Below are 14,658 nucleotides of genomic sequence, written 5' to 3'. Positions count from 1 at the left end.
GGTCACAATTTGAGTGATCGATTTTCTGGTCTCTATCATTAGTGATTAAATGTTGAAAATCCTTTCCTTCATCACTAATTTTTATTAGTAGTGGTTAAGAAAAATGTGAGAAAAGGAAATAATGACGCTAAATGGGATCTTTTTTTAATGTAAGAAACTCTCTGAGAGGAAAATGAGTAATGTCAATCTTTGATAAACACATTAATAGTTATTATTTTTTTTTTTTACTTTTATGGAAATTTTGATATCTAGTCTAAGGACCGACTAAAATCAAGGAATCCATCATTCACTTGCAAAGGTTAAACTAAAGTCCGAGCAAAACTTTATACTCCAATAAACTTGTCCAGCATAAAAATTGTTGACACCTAGATCATTCAAACCTAAAACTTAGGGGACAATACACTTATAGATCCTAAACCTACACTGCCAGGCCAAACCCATAGTGGTTTTAATAGTTAATATATGCGTGTAGCAAATCATGCATGAGTAATTGATGGATGCCAAATTGCTATTCCTTTATACTATTATTGATATACAGTCATTTTTTTGGTGGGTCGAATGTAGCATATTGTTAGAAAGATTGCTTTTTATGTATATAAAATTGCTCTCAGACACACCAAAATTCCTCATTTACTTTAAACGACAGTTAACTGTCGTTCATGATACTTTTTTAATTGATTAAACCAATTTAAAAAGTGATTGAAACGGTCTAAAAAGTTTCAAATGACACTTAACTTCTGTTGGTTAGACGAACGACGCTTAAGTGTCCCTCAACCAATGACACTTGCATAAAAGACCAATTGTGTTGGTGCTAAAAAGCAATTTCCTACTTTCCATTACAGATGGGTTAAGCCCAAAATCATATCCCAAAGCAGCACCCGAGAGTCCAAAGTGAAGGCCCAGTTAACAAGTGAGTATTTTAGATGATTGCTCTTTTGACCTCCTATTTGCTCTTTACAAGTCGGGAGAAACCGAGAAAGGAAAATTCGTAATTTACAGCATAGAAATCACCAACTTTGTGATTTTTCATAATAACCTACGTGCAATTGTTACAAGAATTTTTCTTGCATACAAAACATTCCTACAAAACGGCCATTTTTACTATTTTTATGAATATGCTACTTTAATACATATTTAGAAGACCATTTTTACTATTGACATTTTATATCTTCCAATTAAGCTCTAGTTACCATTGTTTACTCCAACTTTAATATGGATATAAGCTTAATTATCATGGTCAACATAGCCTTACCAATATAATCTATGGATCCACTGTTTTTTATCTTTCTATATCTTCCACAAGTATAATATAGACAAAATGTCATTTAACTTCTTTTTTTACCATGAGGTTTTTCCTCATTTGCTGAATTCAATTCTCTTCATACTGAACTTGTGACAAATCTTTGTCCATGGAATAATTTAACTAACAACAATTCTCTACCACCTCACCACATTAAGTGTAGACAATAGAACATACTCCCTCCGGTCACATTTATAAGCAAAAAAACACTTTTTAGATTCATTCAATTCTTAATGTATTTGGTCAATATATAGGTCAAATACATTAAGAATTGAATGAATCTAAAAAATATTTTTTTGCTTATAAATGTGACCGGAGGGAGTATATGGATATAAAGTAACGTTCATAAATATCTTGTGAAGCTCATTAAAGTCTCAAAGGGAAGCCACACAAACAAGTCCCTAATGTTTCCCTTTTAAAACAATGCACTTGTCTCTGGCCCACCAAAATAAAAACTCTATATTTTTGAGTGCTAGCTTCTAACAACATTCTTTTACTTTATTTCCCTCAAAAAAAAAAAAAAAAAAAAAAACATTCTTTTACTTTATAGTCACAATATTTTCAAAATAAGTCACACTAATTGGTTGTGACAAAATATTTCTAAGCATACAAAAAGTTATCCTTCACATTTATACCTAAAAAACTATATTTAGGTTCCTTGAATGTATAATGTATTTGATATATATTATAGTCCAAATACATTTTGTATTCAATGAACTTAACAAGTAATTTTTTACTTATAAATGTGATCGAAGAAAATATGTGTTTGGATACATATCACACTTGACATTCTCGCATCCCCGTGTATTTTGACCGGAAAATTTGTAAAGCTACTTTTTTTTTGGAGTGTTTGTAAAACGTGTGTCGACATCGTGATTTGACAATTTTTCAAACACACTAAATCAGAATTGTCATATAAAAATGATATTCATAAATTTCAACTAATAAAAGACAATGTGCTTGAAAAAGAGAATTAGATACTACTAGTATTTTTCTTTGATATCAATTAATTACCCTTGCACTATCTCAATTACTAACAACATAAAATTGCAGTCCTAAGCACCAAAAGAGGGATTATAAAATCTACAAAATGACATATGTGAGATCAATATCGTTTTGTTCTGATTTGAGTCATGAAGATAGCACAATAACATGCATACATTGTACCAAACAAAGTAACAATAACAAAGAAAGAGACAAAGTTGGTTGGAGTTTGGTTGATGAAGATTGATCATAGAACTCAGATGAATCAACAGCTAAAGGCATTCCATCACTATTTAGAGTGCATGATTGTGGTTTAGATCCATCTTTGTTCAACAACAAAGCACGAAGAACGTTAGTAACCGTGTGAATATAAGCCGTCCGATTCTTCGATAGAAGCCATGTCAAGCCCATTAGCTCACAATCTTTGTTGTGAATCTTTGTGGTCCTGTCTTCTTCTTTGCTTGAATTTGAAGTCTTTTTGTTAAGCTGCTTAGAAGTAATGTTTCAATATTAGAATATTAAACAAAAGTGGCATATAATATGAATGATGATAGCATAAAAGTGGTTTGGTGCATCATAGCTTTTTAAGTAACAAACATTTTGGTTGATGTAATATCTACTCAAAGAGAAATCTTCAAAACTCTACTTCAAGGTTAAAACACTAGATCACTACCTAATCAAAGTTTAAGTGTGTGACAAAATGTGTGTCCGAAGGTGTAGCCTGCTAATACGGGTTGGGACGACGAAGGTGTATTCAGAAGAAGGTTTAGGGTTCGATCTCTGCTGCTAATAAATTCCCTCTCGCTCTAATAAATTAACCACTTACATTTGGAAAAAAAAAAAAGAGTGCTTCACAAAATCCAATTGTTTATCTATTTTATTGGTTGAGGCAGAAACTTAGAATAATGTCTTGAAATGCAACAAACAACATTTATGACACCTTGCATTAAGAAATACTCCCTCCGTTTCAAAATATAAGCAAAATTCACTTTTTAGGTTCATTCATTTAATGATGTATGTGGTCCATATTATGAACCACATGCATCATTAAATGAATGAATCTAAAAAGTAAATTTTGCTTATATTTTGAAACGGAGGAAGTAAGTTCTTAGATGATAATGTAAGATTATAAAATTAAATTACTAAGTTAAGAAACATATTTATGATTGGGGAAGTCTAAGAAGAAGAACAGCCAAATTGACTAGGTTTAATATTTTACTAATAACACTTTATTGTCATAATCATAACAAATAAATCTTGTTTTTTTTTTTTTTTGATCAACAATAAATCTTCTTTTAGAAATATAGGACCATTTTTTTTGAGTCATATATCTACTTAATGTGAAGCTTTCCTTGAAATTATTTTGCAACCAAAGTTATCAAAAGAGAGGGTTAGCAAAAGTGACACTTGAATACACTTAACACTCAACTGTCTTCTCCATATCTAAACTACAGACCCTAAAGTTATTCTGTTGTACCAAGATAGTGACATTGCATGTGCTTAATTTCTAGAAACATTAAGGTTTATTTAATAGCTTGATTTTATGACATTAAAGTGTACCAGTAGTCTATGAACTACACACCTCCAAAGCATTGAAAAAACACTTCAAAAAGCAACCATCATACTTTAATGTTTGGATAAACAGCTTAATTTATCGCTTATAGGATAAATGTTTACCATACAAGTGTTTATGTATAATCTATTTCTATTACAAAATATAAAATAAAGTTAAACTCTTATCATATAAACTATAAGCTGTTTTAATAAGCTATGCTAGAGACCTTATGGAAATAAGATTAAAACAACTTATTGACAATGCATAAGTTGTTTTCGTAAACTCTAACAAACAAGCTCACAGGTGCTTATGTCAATAGATAAACTCAAATAAGCTAGCCCATGAAACACTTACTCCAGAACGAAATATAAGCAAAAATGATGGTTTAAAATTTAGTCCACACACATCAACTTTTTAACTACTATTTTTGCTTATATTTTATTCTGGAGTATATGGTAAGTACTGATATTATAAACACTTAATTAAGTTGTTTATCCAAGCAGAGCCCAATCTTCATCAATTTTCAACAAGATCCATCAAATTCAATGTCACAAAGTACCAAACAAAAGAACATCAAAACATACCATAGAAGAAAAAAGTTATAATTTTTTAGAAGGAAAACTCACCAAATAGAGACTATTCAAGCACTTAGAACATCCTCCAAGACCTTGAAATCCATTACCATTTTTCTTCCTACTCAAGCAATTCTTCTCCAACCTTCTAACACTTCCATCTCCAACAATTTCTCCACTTTTTGTAACAGAAAATGCATCAGGACAGTTAAAAGGATGCAGCCTAATTCCACAATAACAATACACCAAATCACAACTCTCATTTGGCTTTATAAGCTCAATTCCTTTCACTTTCAAAGCCTTTTCCAAACCATCCACACATGTTTCTGAGTCATCTGGTACCAAAGGCATGTCAAATGATGATCTTGACGACGACGACGACGATGATGAATGGCTTCCAAGGGCAGTGGAGGAGTATGAAGAGTATAACCATGCTGCAAGAACCGGACAACATCGGCTACGGTCGAGTTTACTGTTAGAACCATGTTTTGATGAACTACATGCACTTTTTATGCCATTGAAGAGTTCATTTGAGAGAGATAAAGGACACCCTTTAACATAAGATTGTTCTTGGAATGAAGGGATTGTTAATGTTGTTGGGAAAATGGGATTAAGGGTTGATGATGTTGAGTTAGGATGAGTGAGACTCATGTAGGAAGGGAAGAAGAGAATGTAGAGGAAAAGGATCATGAGATATGGAAGTGGAAGTGATAATAACATGATGGTGTTGAAGGCCTAAGATGATGAGAATGGAAGGAAAGTGTACTTTTTCTTGTGATAAAAAATGAAGAGTCTAAGTTATATATATTGGGTAGGAACAAAGGAAAAAGCAAAGAAAAATAAATGAGTCTATAGTGAATTTAGTTTTGAAATTGTAACCATAGGTAAAATTAGTCTCTAATTTGTAGGGATTAGCAATTTCGTCTTTAGAGACACGACAATGTGAAGTTCTTAATTTCAAGTGTCACATATTCATTTAATGTATCATATCATGTTATCTAAAAAAACAACCTAATTTGACCGATGGTTAAAATTTCATAGACGAAATTATATTTTTAACAACAAAGCAAAGGATAAAAAATGTTTGGTTGCTTAGAGCTAGCTTTTTGTGAGTGAGATTCAAAGTAAGTAATTATAATGTATATGATATATTAATCAATTGCATGGACTTTTTTCTTTTCTTTTTAACATAACTAGATAATAAACATTCATAATTACTTAGATTCGATCTTAGATTAATTAGACTTATACATCATCATACTTACTCAAATCTAGTATAAATTTACTTGAATTCAGAATGATGAAAATACTTAGTTGGTCACAACTATTTGAACACATAATTTGACACACCAACAAAGAAATACATATCATTTAATTCTTTCTTTCTTTCTATTTTTTTTTCTTTCTTTCAAATATGTGTATTTAAGTAGTGTGACCAAAATGTTTGTGATTATGCAAAACTTCCCCTTAAAATGAAGTTAGGGTTTAAAAATATGATTTGAACACCTTTATTACTGCGGCATATATGTGGATAGGGACTAACATGCCAAGACATTACTAGTAGGTTAGGTAAATTGTATTTAATGATGAATTATTGTTTGTGGTTGGCTATAGAGGGATGGTTAGAGTTTTCACATGAATGAGAGGGTTTTTAAATTTGTTGAGTGAGAGAGCACGAGAGAGAGTGCACATGTCTTAATTGTTTCCACCAGCAGTTGTTGCAAACTTTATTCTTCTCTTACATGTCATTCATAATCATAGTAAACAATGAATATAGCTTTATCATCTTTTACTTCCTTTTTTCCAAAGAGTTTAGTGACACAAGACAAGTCACACACACTAAATGCATGGAGCGGATTGAACCCACGTTCCACCCTATCAACTAATCATCCAGTTGTTCAAGATGTATGTAACCGGTCGGCACTCTTTTTTGTTGGATGTTGATTTATTTGAAAGTTTAGAAATGACGAAATTTTCTCTGACATTAATTACCCCATCTGGTTTATTCTTACCCAAACTTACTCTCCTTATAATTCAACTAAGAAGATTTTTGGTGGTCCTTCTCCTATCCATACTCCGAGATTGGGTTCTTGGGAGCCTCCTCCAAATAACGTGATTAAAGTTATGTTGATGGTAGTTCGATTAATAACCCTAGTTGATCAAGATTTGGGGGTTTTATGGGTGGTTAGATCATTGGTTTTGCTGAAAGTTGTGGTCATACTACTAATATTAATGCGGAGCTTCGTGCTATTTCTAATAGGTTACAAGTCACTTTGGATCTTGATTTTAGAAATATCATATGTGAGTCCTACTCTAAAAAAACTTTGGCTTTTATAAAGGACGGGATCCTACCTACTCACCCTTATGCTCATTTGATTGATAAAACTTGTTCTTATTTGTTAAGATTGAAATGTTGGTTTTATTCATACCTTGCGTGAAATGTTAGTATGTTAAGATTTTTTTTCCTTTTCAGTTAGGGTTGGACATTAATTATTTTATTCTAATCACACATTCGGTGGAGATAAAAATGTACCATCTAGTAATATTAGTAAGAACCACTAATCTCCATTAAAATGACACTTTTTAGCATTTTTCAAATATTTATAACAAAATTTTAGATTGATTATTGGTATATAATTGCAAACTATTTATTTTTTTATTTCATTTTAATACCTTTGAGACAACTTTTTTGCATTCCTAAAACATACACTAAAATATGTAATGCTTATGATTCCAACTGTGATATTTATCTTGACAATAATAAAACTACAAATATAAATTTTATACAACTGTTATATTTATCCTTAAAAAAAAAACTGTTATATTTATAATTCAAACTGTTATATTTATTAAATCTTATACAAAATCTCTTCTATTTCTTATATCTTATAGAAAATTAGATGTGGGTGTATGAACTACTCTGCCCAATTCTATTCGGTTTGTTCAATGTCGCACGCTAAATAGAGCGGTCTGATCCGTACACGAAAAGTAACGAGTTATGATATGTTGGTTTGAATTTGCCCGACGTTGGTCTGTGGTTAAACGGACTCATGGGAGACAATACATATATATTTTTAAGATTTTGTAAAATTTTAAAAAACTGGCATTATAAAACTGGTATTTAAGAAAAGATAAAAATCTACTATTATTGATAACTTTATCAGTAACTTAAAAGAGCCACAAATGGTTCTTAAAAATAACTCCAACACTTAAAAGTGTAGTTACACAAGTCACAGACTAACTTGTGAATCTGCAAACATAAACCACAACACATGGTTCAAAAAGTCCAACACACCTGGGCCACAGATTAAACAAGTTTCCGATACATATACCCACCTCTATCGAAGACACATATTTTCTAAATGTTAATCAAATGACAGTTTCTTATCCCACCCTATCAGTTTCTCGCGCGCCCTACAACATTTCGGATTATATAATCCGAAATGTGTATAAACACGTTAAAAACGCCCTACAATACATATAAGTCCGAACCAAACCTGAAGGGTGGGAAAAAAACATTTTAATTAAATACCTCAATCTTGCATATTACGGCATACATAAAAAGATGATATAAGCTTAATCATAATTCAACTCATGAAGAAGAGTCAGACCCTAGTTGCCTCCAATTCCCCATACCAGAATCCTTTTTATGATTGTGCAACAATTGCATCTAAGAGTGATGACATATATCCTCACAATAGAGGATATCTACCTTTGGTTCTAAGCCAATATTCAGCCCTAAGCCCTAAGCCCCAAGGTACCCAGCACAAGAAAACAATACATAATCCCATCTAACCAAAGGTATGCATCATATTCCACTTCTCCTAGCAAACAGTTGAGAAACAATCTCACTTAAGCACCAGAGTGCCTTAACATGACTAAACTAACAAACAAAAAACACATTTGACAACCAAACTAATTAACAAAAGACAAATTTAAGAACCAAACTGATTATTAATGGAAGACAAATTTAAAGAACAAACTGATCAACAAGAGACACATTAGAGGATGTTTTTGTAATTTTAAATACAACGCCTCCCACAAATGTGTTTTTAATCAACTTGGCCCTTGAATGTGTCTTCTGTTAGTTTATCCTTGAATGTATCTTCTGTTAGCCAATTTGGTCTGTTAAATCACTAAAAAAAGACACACTTGTAATTTTGATACATTCAAAGAATATATTGACAGCACCTTCACACATTTAAGTATCAAAATTACCGTTTACTCAATTATAGCATGTATACATAATGCTTTACATTACATTATAATATACATTCTGTATGCATGAGTTCTACATCCTGCTTCCTATACTAAACGAAGGAAAATCAGCAAAGAAATGAAGGCAAGGAAGGAGATAGACGACATCGCAGTCAAGTTAAGAAATTACCACCATACAGCTGTGGCTAAAAACCAGTCAAGGGCAATCAGGTTACATGTTTATATGAGCAAAAAAGTGTAGATGCAACTGACACAAATCCAATGGACAATGGAGTGTTTGCTTCACTTTTCAGCCCTGCATCCGCTACTCAAAAACACAACACAGTGATGTTTCACATAACGTCTAAGGGCCTCTACATGACGCTGCTATCAACTACAGAGTCGACACATACATCAGTATGCTATTTTCAGCTAAAACATGATAAATGAATCACGAAACCCAAACTAATAATTGTTTGTATGAGGTAAAAAGTCCTGCCAAGACATGCCCTACGAGGAAGAGTAAATGCAAAAAATACCTAAGCTAATACATAAAACCAAAAGTTGTGACGACAGAAGCCGTAGTTGTAAATATCAAAGCTAGCAACAAATGCTAGGCGATTAAGCACAATATAAAGTATTAAAAAATCAAATTCGAATAACAAAAGGAAGTTCCAAAATCAGAACAAGAAGTAAAATTGTACCATGTATTTTGCCTAGGAAATAAATAATTTAAAAACCATTATAGAATAGTAGCATTGCCTGAGATCATAAAAGAAAAGTGAGTTTGAGAAATGGATAGAATGGAATTCTCAATATTACTACATTCATACCTCAGATACATGAAGCTTGTTTAATCTCAACTATGGGGGTATTCTTGTAGTATTTGGGGATGATACTCAGATAAATCACTGAAATGTATGGTCATACATTTCGCCTTACTGACATTTCAGATTTATGTATGGCCATACATAAATCAGCTTTCTAACATTTCAGATTAATTGTATATGCATTTAAGTAATAAGTTATAACTTATAAAACTATAAATTCAGCAAACTTGGGAATTGGCAAGAACAAGAGTAAAGAACATGTAAACAAGAGTAATGAATACGAACCTTACAACACATGACTTTTACCAAAAAGAAAGCTGTAGTTAGCTTGCTGCAGAAGCTATTTTCCATTTTAAGTGGCAGTAAAAGCAAATAAATATTTGATGGTTGTTTTAAAATTCGTAATAACAAATTGTAACTAGAAAACATCTTACCTAGTTTTACTCTTTAGAGTAGATCTCTAGAAATCATTTCACGAAGAAGCTTCACAGCCTCATCATTCTTGTTGTTTTTGAACAAAGCATGGATAAGAGTTTCGTAAGTTACAGCATCAGGCATGCAACCGTTGTCTTCCATTGTCGAGAGTAAGGACAACGCTTCATCAAAAAACCCTTCTTTACAAAGCCCATTAATCATCACAGTATACATTCTAATATTTAGACGGTGGCCCTTAAATAGAAGATCCTGATAGACCCTTTGTGCATCCTTAGATCTTCCATTTTTGCATAGTCCATCAACAAGTATAGTGTATGTATATATATTTGGCTGAATTCCTTCGTCTTTCATCTTTTTCAATAATGCAATTGCCCTGTCAACCTGATGGTTTTTGCATAATCCATCTAATAAGGAATTGTAAGTGATTATGTTAGCTGGTTGACCTCTATCATGCATCTCATCTATAAAATCCCAAACATCAGATATCCTCCCTGATTTGCAAAGTCCATCAATTAGGGAATTGTATGCTACAGTGTCAGGAACCATATTTTTGGAATGCATTTCTTTGAAGAGATTTACGGCTTCATCCACCATTTTATTCTTACATAATCCGTTAATCATGACACTGTAGCTAAGAACATTAGGAGTCACTCCCCTTAGAGAAATAGTGTTGAATACATGTTTGGCCTTGTTGACTTCTTTTACCAAGAAATACCCATCCATCAAAGAAGTATAAGTAACAACATCAGGTTCCACTCCTTGATTTATCATAACAGCCAACACATTTCTAGCTTTTTTCACCTCTCCTTCCTTACATAAACCATCAATCAAAATATTAAAGGTGTAAACATCCGGAGTGATGTTTTCCAGCGTCATTTGATTTAACAAACCAATTGCTTCTTTCATTTGACCCAAAATGGAAAAACCATATATTAGAGTAGTGTAAGTGACGACATCAGGACAAATTTTCTTAACAATCATTTCAGAATATAAATCATAGCCATCACTAACAAGCTTATCTTTACAGAGACGGTCAATGATTGTGTTGTACATGACGACATCAGGCTTGACCAACAACCCTTCAATCTTTCTAAGCAACTGTAGGGCAGCTTGTGTTTCTCCGGATTTACATAACCCGTTAATTAATGTCCCATAACTGACCTGATCCAGATGAAATCCCTTTGCTATAACATCATCATAGAAGTGAAATGCTTTCTTAACCTCGCCATTTAGACAAAGACCTTTGATAAGTGTATTGAATGTTACAGTATCAGGTTGAAAACCTAGCTTGAAAATCTTGGCCATTATAGAAAACGCGAAATTGAGTTGATTTAGACGAGAGAAACAATTAATCAAAATGTTGAAAGTAAAAATATCAGGTTGAATTCCTTTGAGTTCCATTTGACGAGAGAATGAAATAGCAGTGTTGAACTGATTCAACTTAACAAGGGAAGATAAAATTTTACCGAATTCGAAGATAGGTTGGGTAGGATTCTTCATATGGAGAATGCGATTGAACGAAGAAACAGCATCATCAACATTATCAATGAACGAAGGAAGAGGTTGAATGTGTAATCCACGATGAAGAAGAAGAAACGAATTGGGAGTTGCGTACCTTAACAATGACATAGTGAATGCCATTTCCAAACACTGACAGTGTAAATGATCCTAGCTTTGCATTCAGATTCTAAAAGAATGGTGAATTTCGTGGAATCAAACTATTGGATAAGGCTTTTAAAAGAATTTTTTACTGAAAAAGTATTGCGGTATTTGACAAACTAACTTTGTGTATCTCTGAGCTTATCTCAGTTGAAAATAACATATACATATATGCAGGTTCAAACTCAACACCACCAAAAAAAATGAAATAAAGACTTTTGTAACTTAAAAAAAAGTTCAATCAACACTTAGAGACTAAATTGATTATAAGTGATTAAATATAATGAATAACTAGTATGGACACCCGTGCCAAGCACGGGCTAGAATTTCGTCGTAATTAAAATATTGGATGAAGATGTATTATTCTCATTTATGTGGTTGCTCTATGTCTAATGAGTAGATTAACACCAGTGCTGGCTCTTTTCATAAGGTTCATTGATGATATTATAACTCGGTTCGACTTTGCGAATGAAGCATGGGTGAATCCCAGTGACAAATGTCGGCTGCGGAGAGTCTTATACTTAAGTGAGATATGTTGATGTGTTGAATGTGAGCTAAAGTTTCACATTGGATGTGAGAGTAGATGTTGAGCAACATATAAGTGATATGATCCATATACATAATTTCTTAAGGTTCAGGTTAAGATGTGGTGTCAAACTCACGTATGTGGATTATCTTTGTATGTTGAGATGATCAAACTCAATGTAGGATTATGCAAAAATCACAATATTGTTATCAACCGGTTTTTTAGTTTTTGGATGTCATTTGTTTATTTTCATCTTAAAGTTTAGTTTTTATATGTCATTCTCTTCCATATGTTTTTTTTTTTCATTCAACGTCTATTATTTCAATTTATTCACTTTTGGACTTTTGTGACAGGTGAAAATGGTAAATTGTCGATGTGTTATGTTGAGTTGACAAAAATATATATTTATTAGACTATTTAAAATCATGTAACGTTTTCCTTAAAAAAAATCATGTGACGTTTGTTTAATTGAATCTAATTTTTTGGTAAAATAATTACCCAAAAATCTCGGACTCCTTCGACCAACCCATAAAATAAACAGCAACTCACACTATTCTCTATACTCTTACAAAAAATGCACAATACTTATTTTCTTTAGCCTATCTTCCCTTGTGTTTTAATTCCTTTTTTGATTTTTTTTTTGCTTTTAATTTTCTTTATTTCTTCTCATGGAAGAAAGAAACATAAACCCCTCTCCATGAAACCACCGCCAACCAAATTTTTTGAACATTTTGTGATTTCAATTGACCATATTTAAATACATCATGTAATTACGGAGGTGGATAGTTGAATGATAATTTATCAAGTGTGTATTAAAGTTCTGTATTGGATGGAATAATAGATTTTGAACTTCATATAAGTGAGATCACTCCTGATGCCTAAAGGTTTTGGACGAAGATATGATATCAATCTCACTTGTGAGGTTTCTCTTAATCTAAGATGGTGATCAAACTCTATGCATAATCCCCTAGAAGTCCCAAAATCATGATGAACTGTTTTGTTAGTTTTTATGTCATTTGTTTAACTTTTTTATCTTAAATTTTAGTTATTGAATTTCATTCACGTTCATTGTTTTTTTATTCAGCATTCCTTATTTCAAATTCTTTGACTTTGGTCTTTTGTGAATTATGATAATGAAAAAAGATAAATGTATTATTTTGAGTTTACAAAAATATATACCTATTAGAAATTTTAAAATGATGTGACGTTTTTTAATTGAGTCTATTTTTTTCGTAAAGTAATTACCCCAAAATTTCCTAATCCTTCAACATACCTACAAAATTGCAAGCAACTCAATCCATTTGCTATACTTTAAAGGTTAAAGCACACACCCCTTACTTGTTTTCCTTACCATCTATCTCATGTAAAAAATTCCTTTTTCATGTTAGGTCTCAGTTTGTCCTTATAATTTGGATATGCCACTATGTTACACATGCAAAAAGTCTCACATTTAAGAGAGATGTTAATGTGTCATATGTGAGTTAAAGTTTCACATTAAATTCAATGGTAGATGGTGAAGAAAATATAATTGAGATAACTTATGTACATAATGTCTTAAGATTTTAGATAAAGATGTGGTGTGAATCTTACTTTTGTGGTTGATCTTAGCCTAAACTGATTATATAAAAAAAAAATAGGCTCCCTTAGAAGACACAATATTATGATGAACTATTTAGTTAGTTTTGGATATCATTTATTAAATTTTTTTCATCTTCAAATTTATAGTTTAGGGATGTCATTTGCTTTGATGCTGTTTTTTTTATTCAATATCTATTATTTCAAACCATTTTACTTTTAGTCTTTGGTGGGATCTAAGAATTGAAAAATGTAGAAGTGTTATGCTGAGTTGAAAAAAATACATACTCATAAGCTCATTAGATATTTTAAGTTGATATGTGGTGTCAATCTCCATTGTGTGACTGTTCTTTGCATAATATGAGGATCAAACACAATAAAAGCTCCCTGTGTCGTCCCAACATTAAGATGAACTATTTTGCTGGTGTTTAGATGTCATTTGTTTATTTATTTTTTTAACTTAAATATAGTTTTTGGATGTCATTCGCTCTCATGCCATTTTTTATTCAACCTTTATCATTTAAAATTATTTTACATTTGGTCTTTAGTGGGATGTTACAATGGAAAATGCAGATGTGTTATGTTAGTTGACAAAGCACATTCTTATTAGACATTTGAAAGTGACGTGACGCTTTGTTAATTAAGTCTAATTTTTTGGTAAAATAATTACCCAAAAATCTTTAACCCCTTCAACAAACCCATATAATTACCGGCAACTCAGTTTATTCCCTATAATTTTTCGGATAAAGCATGCTACATATATTTTTTTCCCTAATCATTTTTATCATGTTCAAATTCTTTTTTCGTATTCTATTTTTTCTTTTTAATTTCCTTTCTCTATTATCATGAAATAAATAAACATAAATTTGCCTCCATGAAATCACTATCAAACTACCTTTTTGAACATGATGTGCCTACGATTGACCTTATTTGACTATGTCACATATTTACGGATGTGGATAGTCACACACTTAATTGACATATGTTAATGTATCAAGTGTGAGTTGACGTTCTACATTGGATAA

At 31.8% G+C, this 14,658-nt stretch overlaps 2 protein-coding genes across 2 annotated transcripts; both read right to left on the bottom strand.

The window, feature by feature from the left end:
• Positions 1–2,275: 2,275 nt before the first annotated feature.
• On the bottom strand, positions 2,276–5,209 carry LOC146917921 (putative GPI-anchored protein At4g28100). Its single transcript, XM_085716679.1, has 2 exons — positions 4,466–5,209; positions 2,276–2,770 (listed from the first exon to the last, which is right to left on the bottom strand). The coding sequence occupies exons 1-2, from the start codon at positions 5,129–5,131 to the stop codon at positions 2,432–2,434; spliced, it is 1,005 nt and encodes a 334-aa protein (XP_085572805.1). The 5' UTR covers positions 5,132–5,209; the 3' UTR covers positions 2,276–2,431.
• Positions 5,210–9,672: 4,463 nt separating this feature from the next.
• Positions 9,673–11,628, bottom strand: LOC146917920 (uncharacterized). Its single transcript, XM_085716678.1, has 2 exons — positions 9,873–11,628; positions 9,673–9,778 (listed from the first exon to the last, which is right to left on the bottom strand). Exon 1 carries the CDS (start codon positions 11,512–11,514, stop codon positions 9,886–9,888), a length of 1,629 nt encoding a protein of 542 aa, XP_085572804.1. The 5' UTR covers positions 11,515–11,628; the 3' UTR covers positions 9,673–9,778; positions 9,873–9,885.
• Positions 11,629–14,658: the final 3,030 nt, after the last annotated feature.

This window comes from Medicago sativa, chromosome 6, assembly GCF_051527215.1.
Source record: "Medicago sativa cultivar Bolivia chromosome 6, Bolivia_mono, whole genome shotgun sequence".
NCBI classification, from domain to species: Eukaryota; Viridiplantae; Streptophyta; class Magnoliopsida; order Fabales; family Fabaceae; genus Medicago; species Medicago sativa.
The sequence above is the reverse complement of the archived record's forward strand: the minus strand, read 5'-3'. Positions and strand labels throughout refer to the sequence as shown.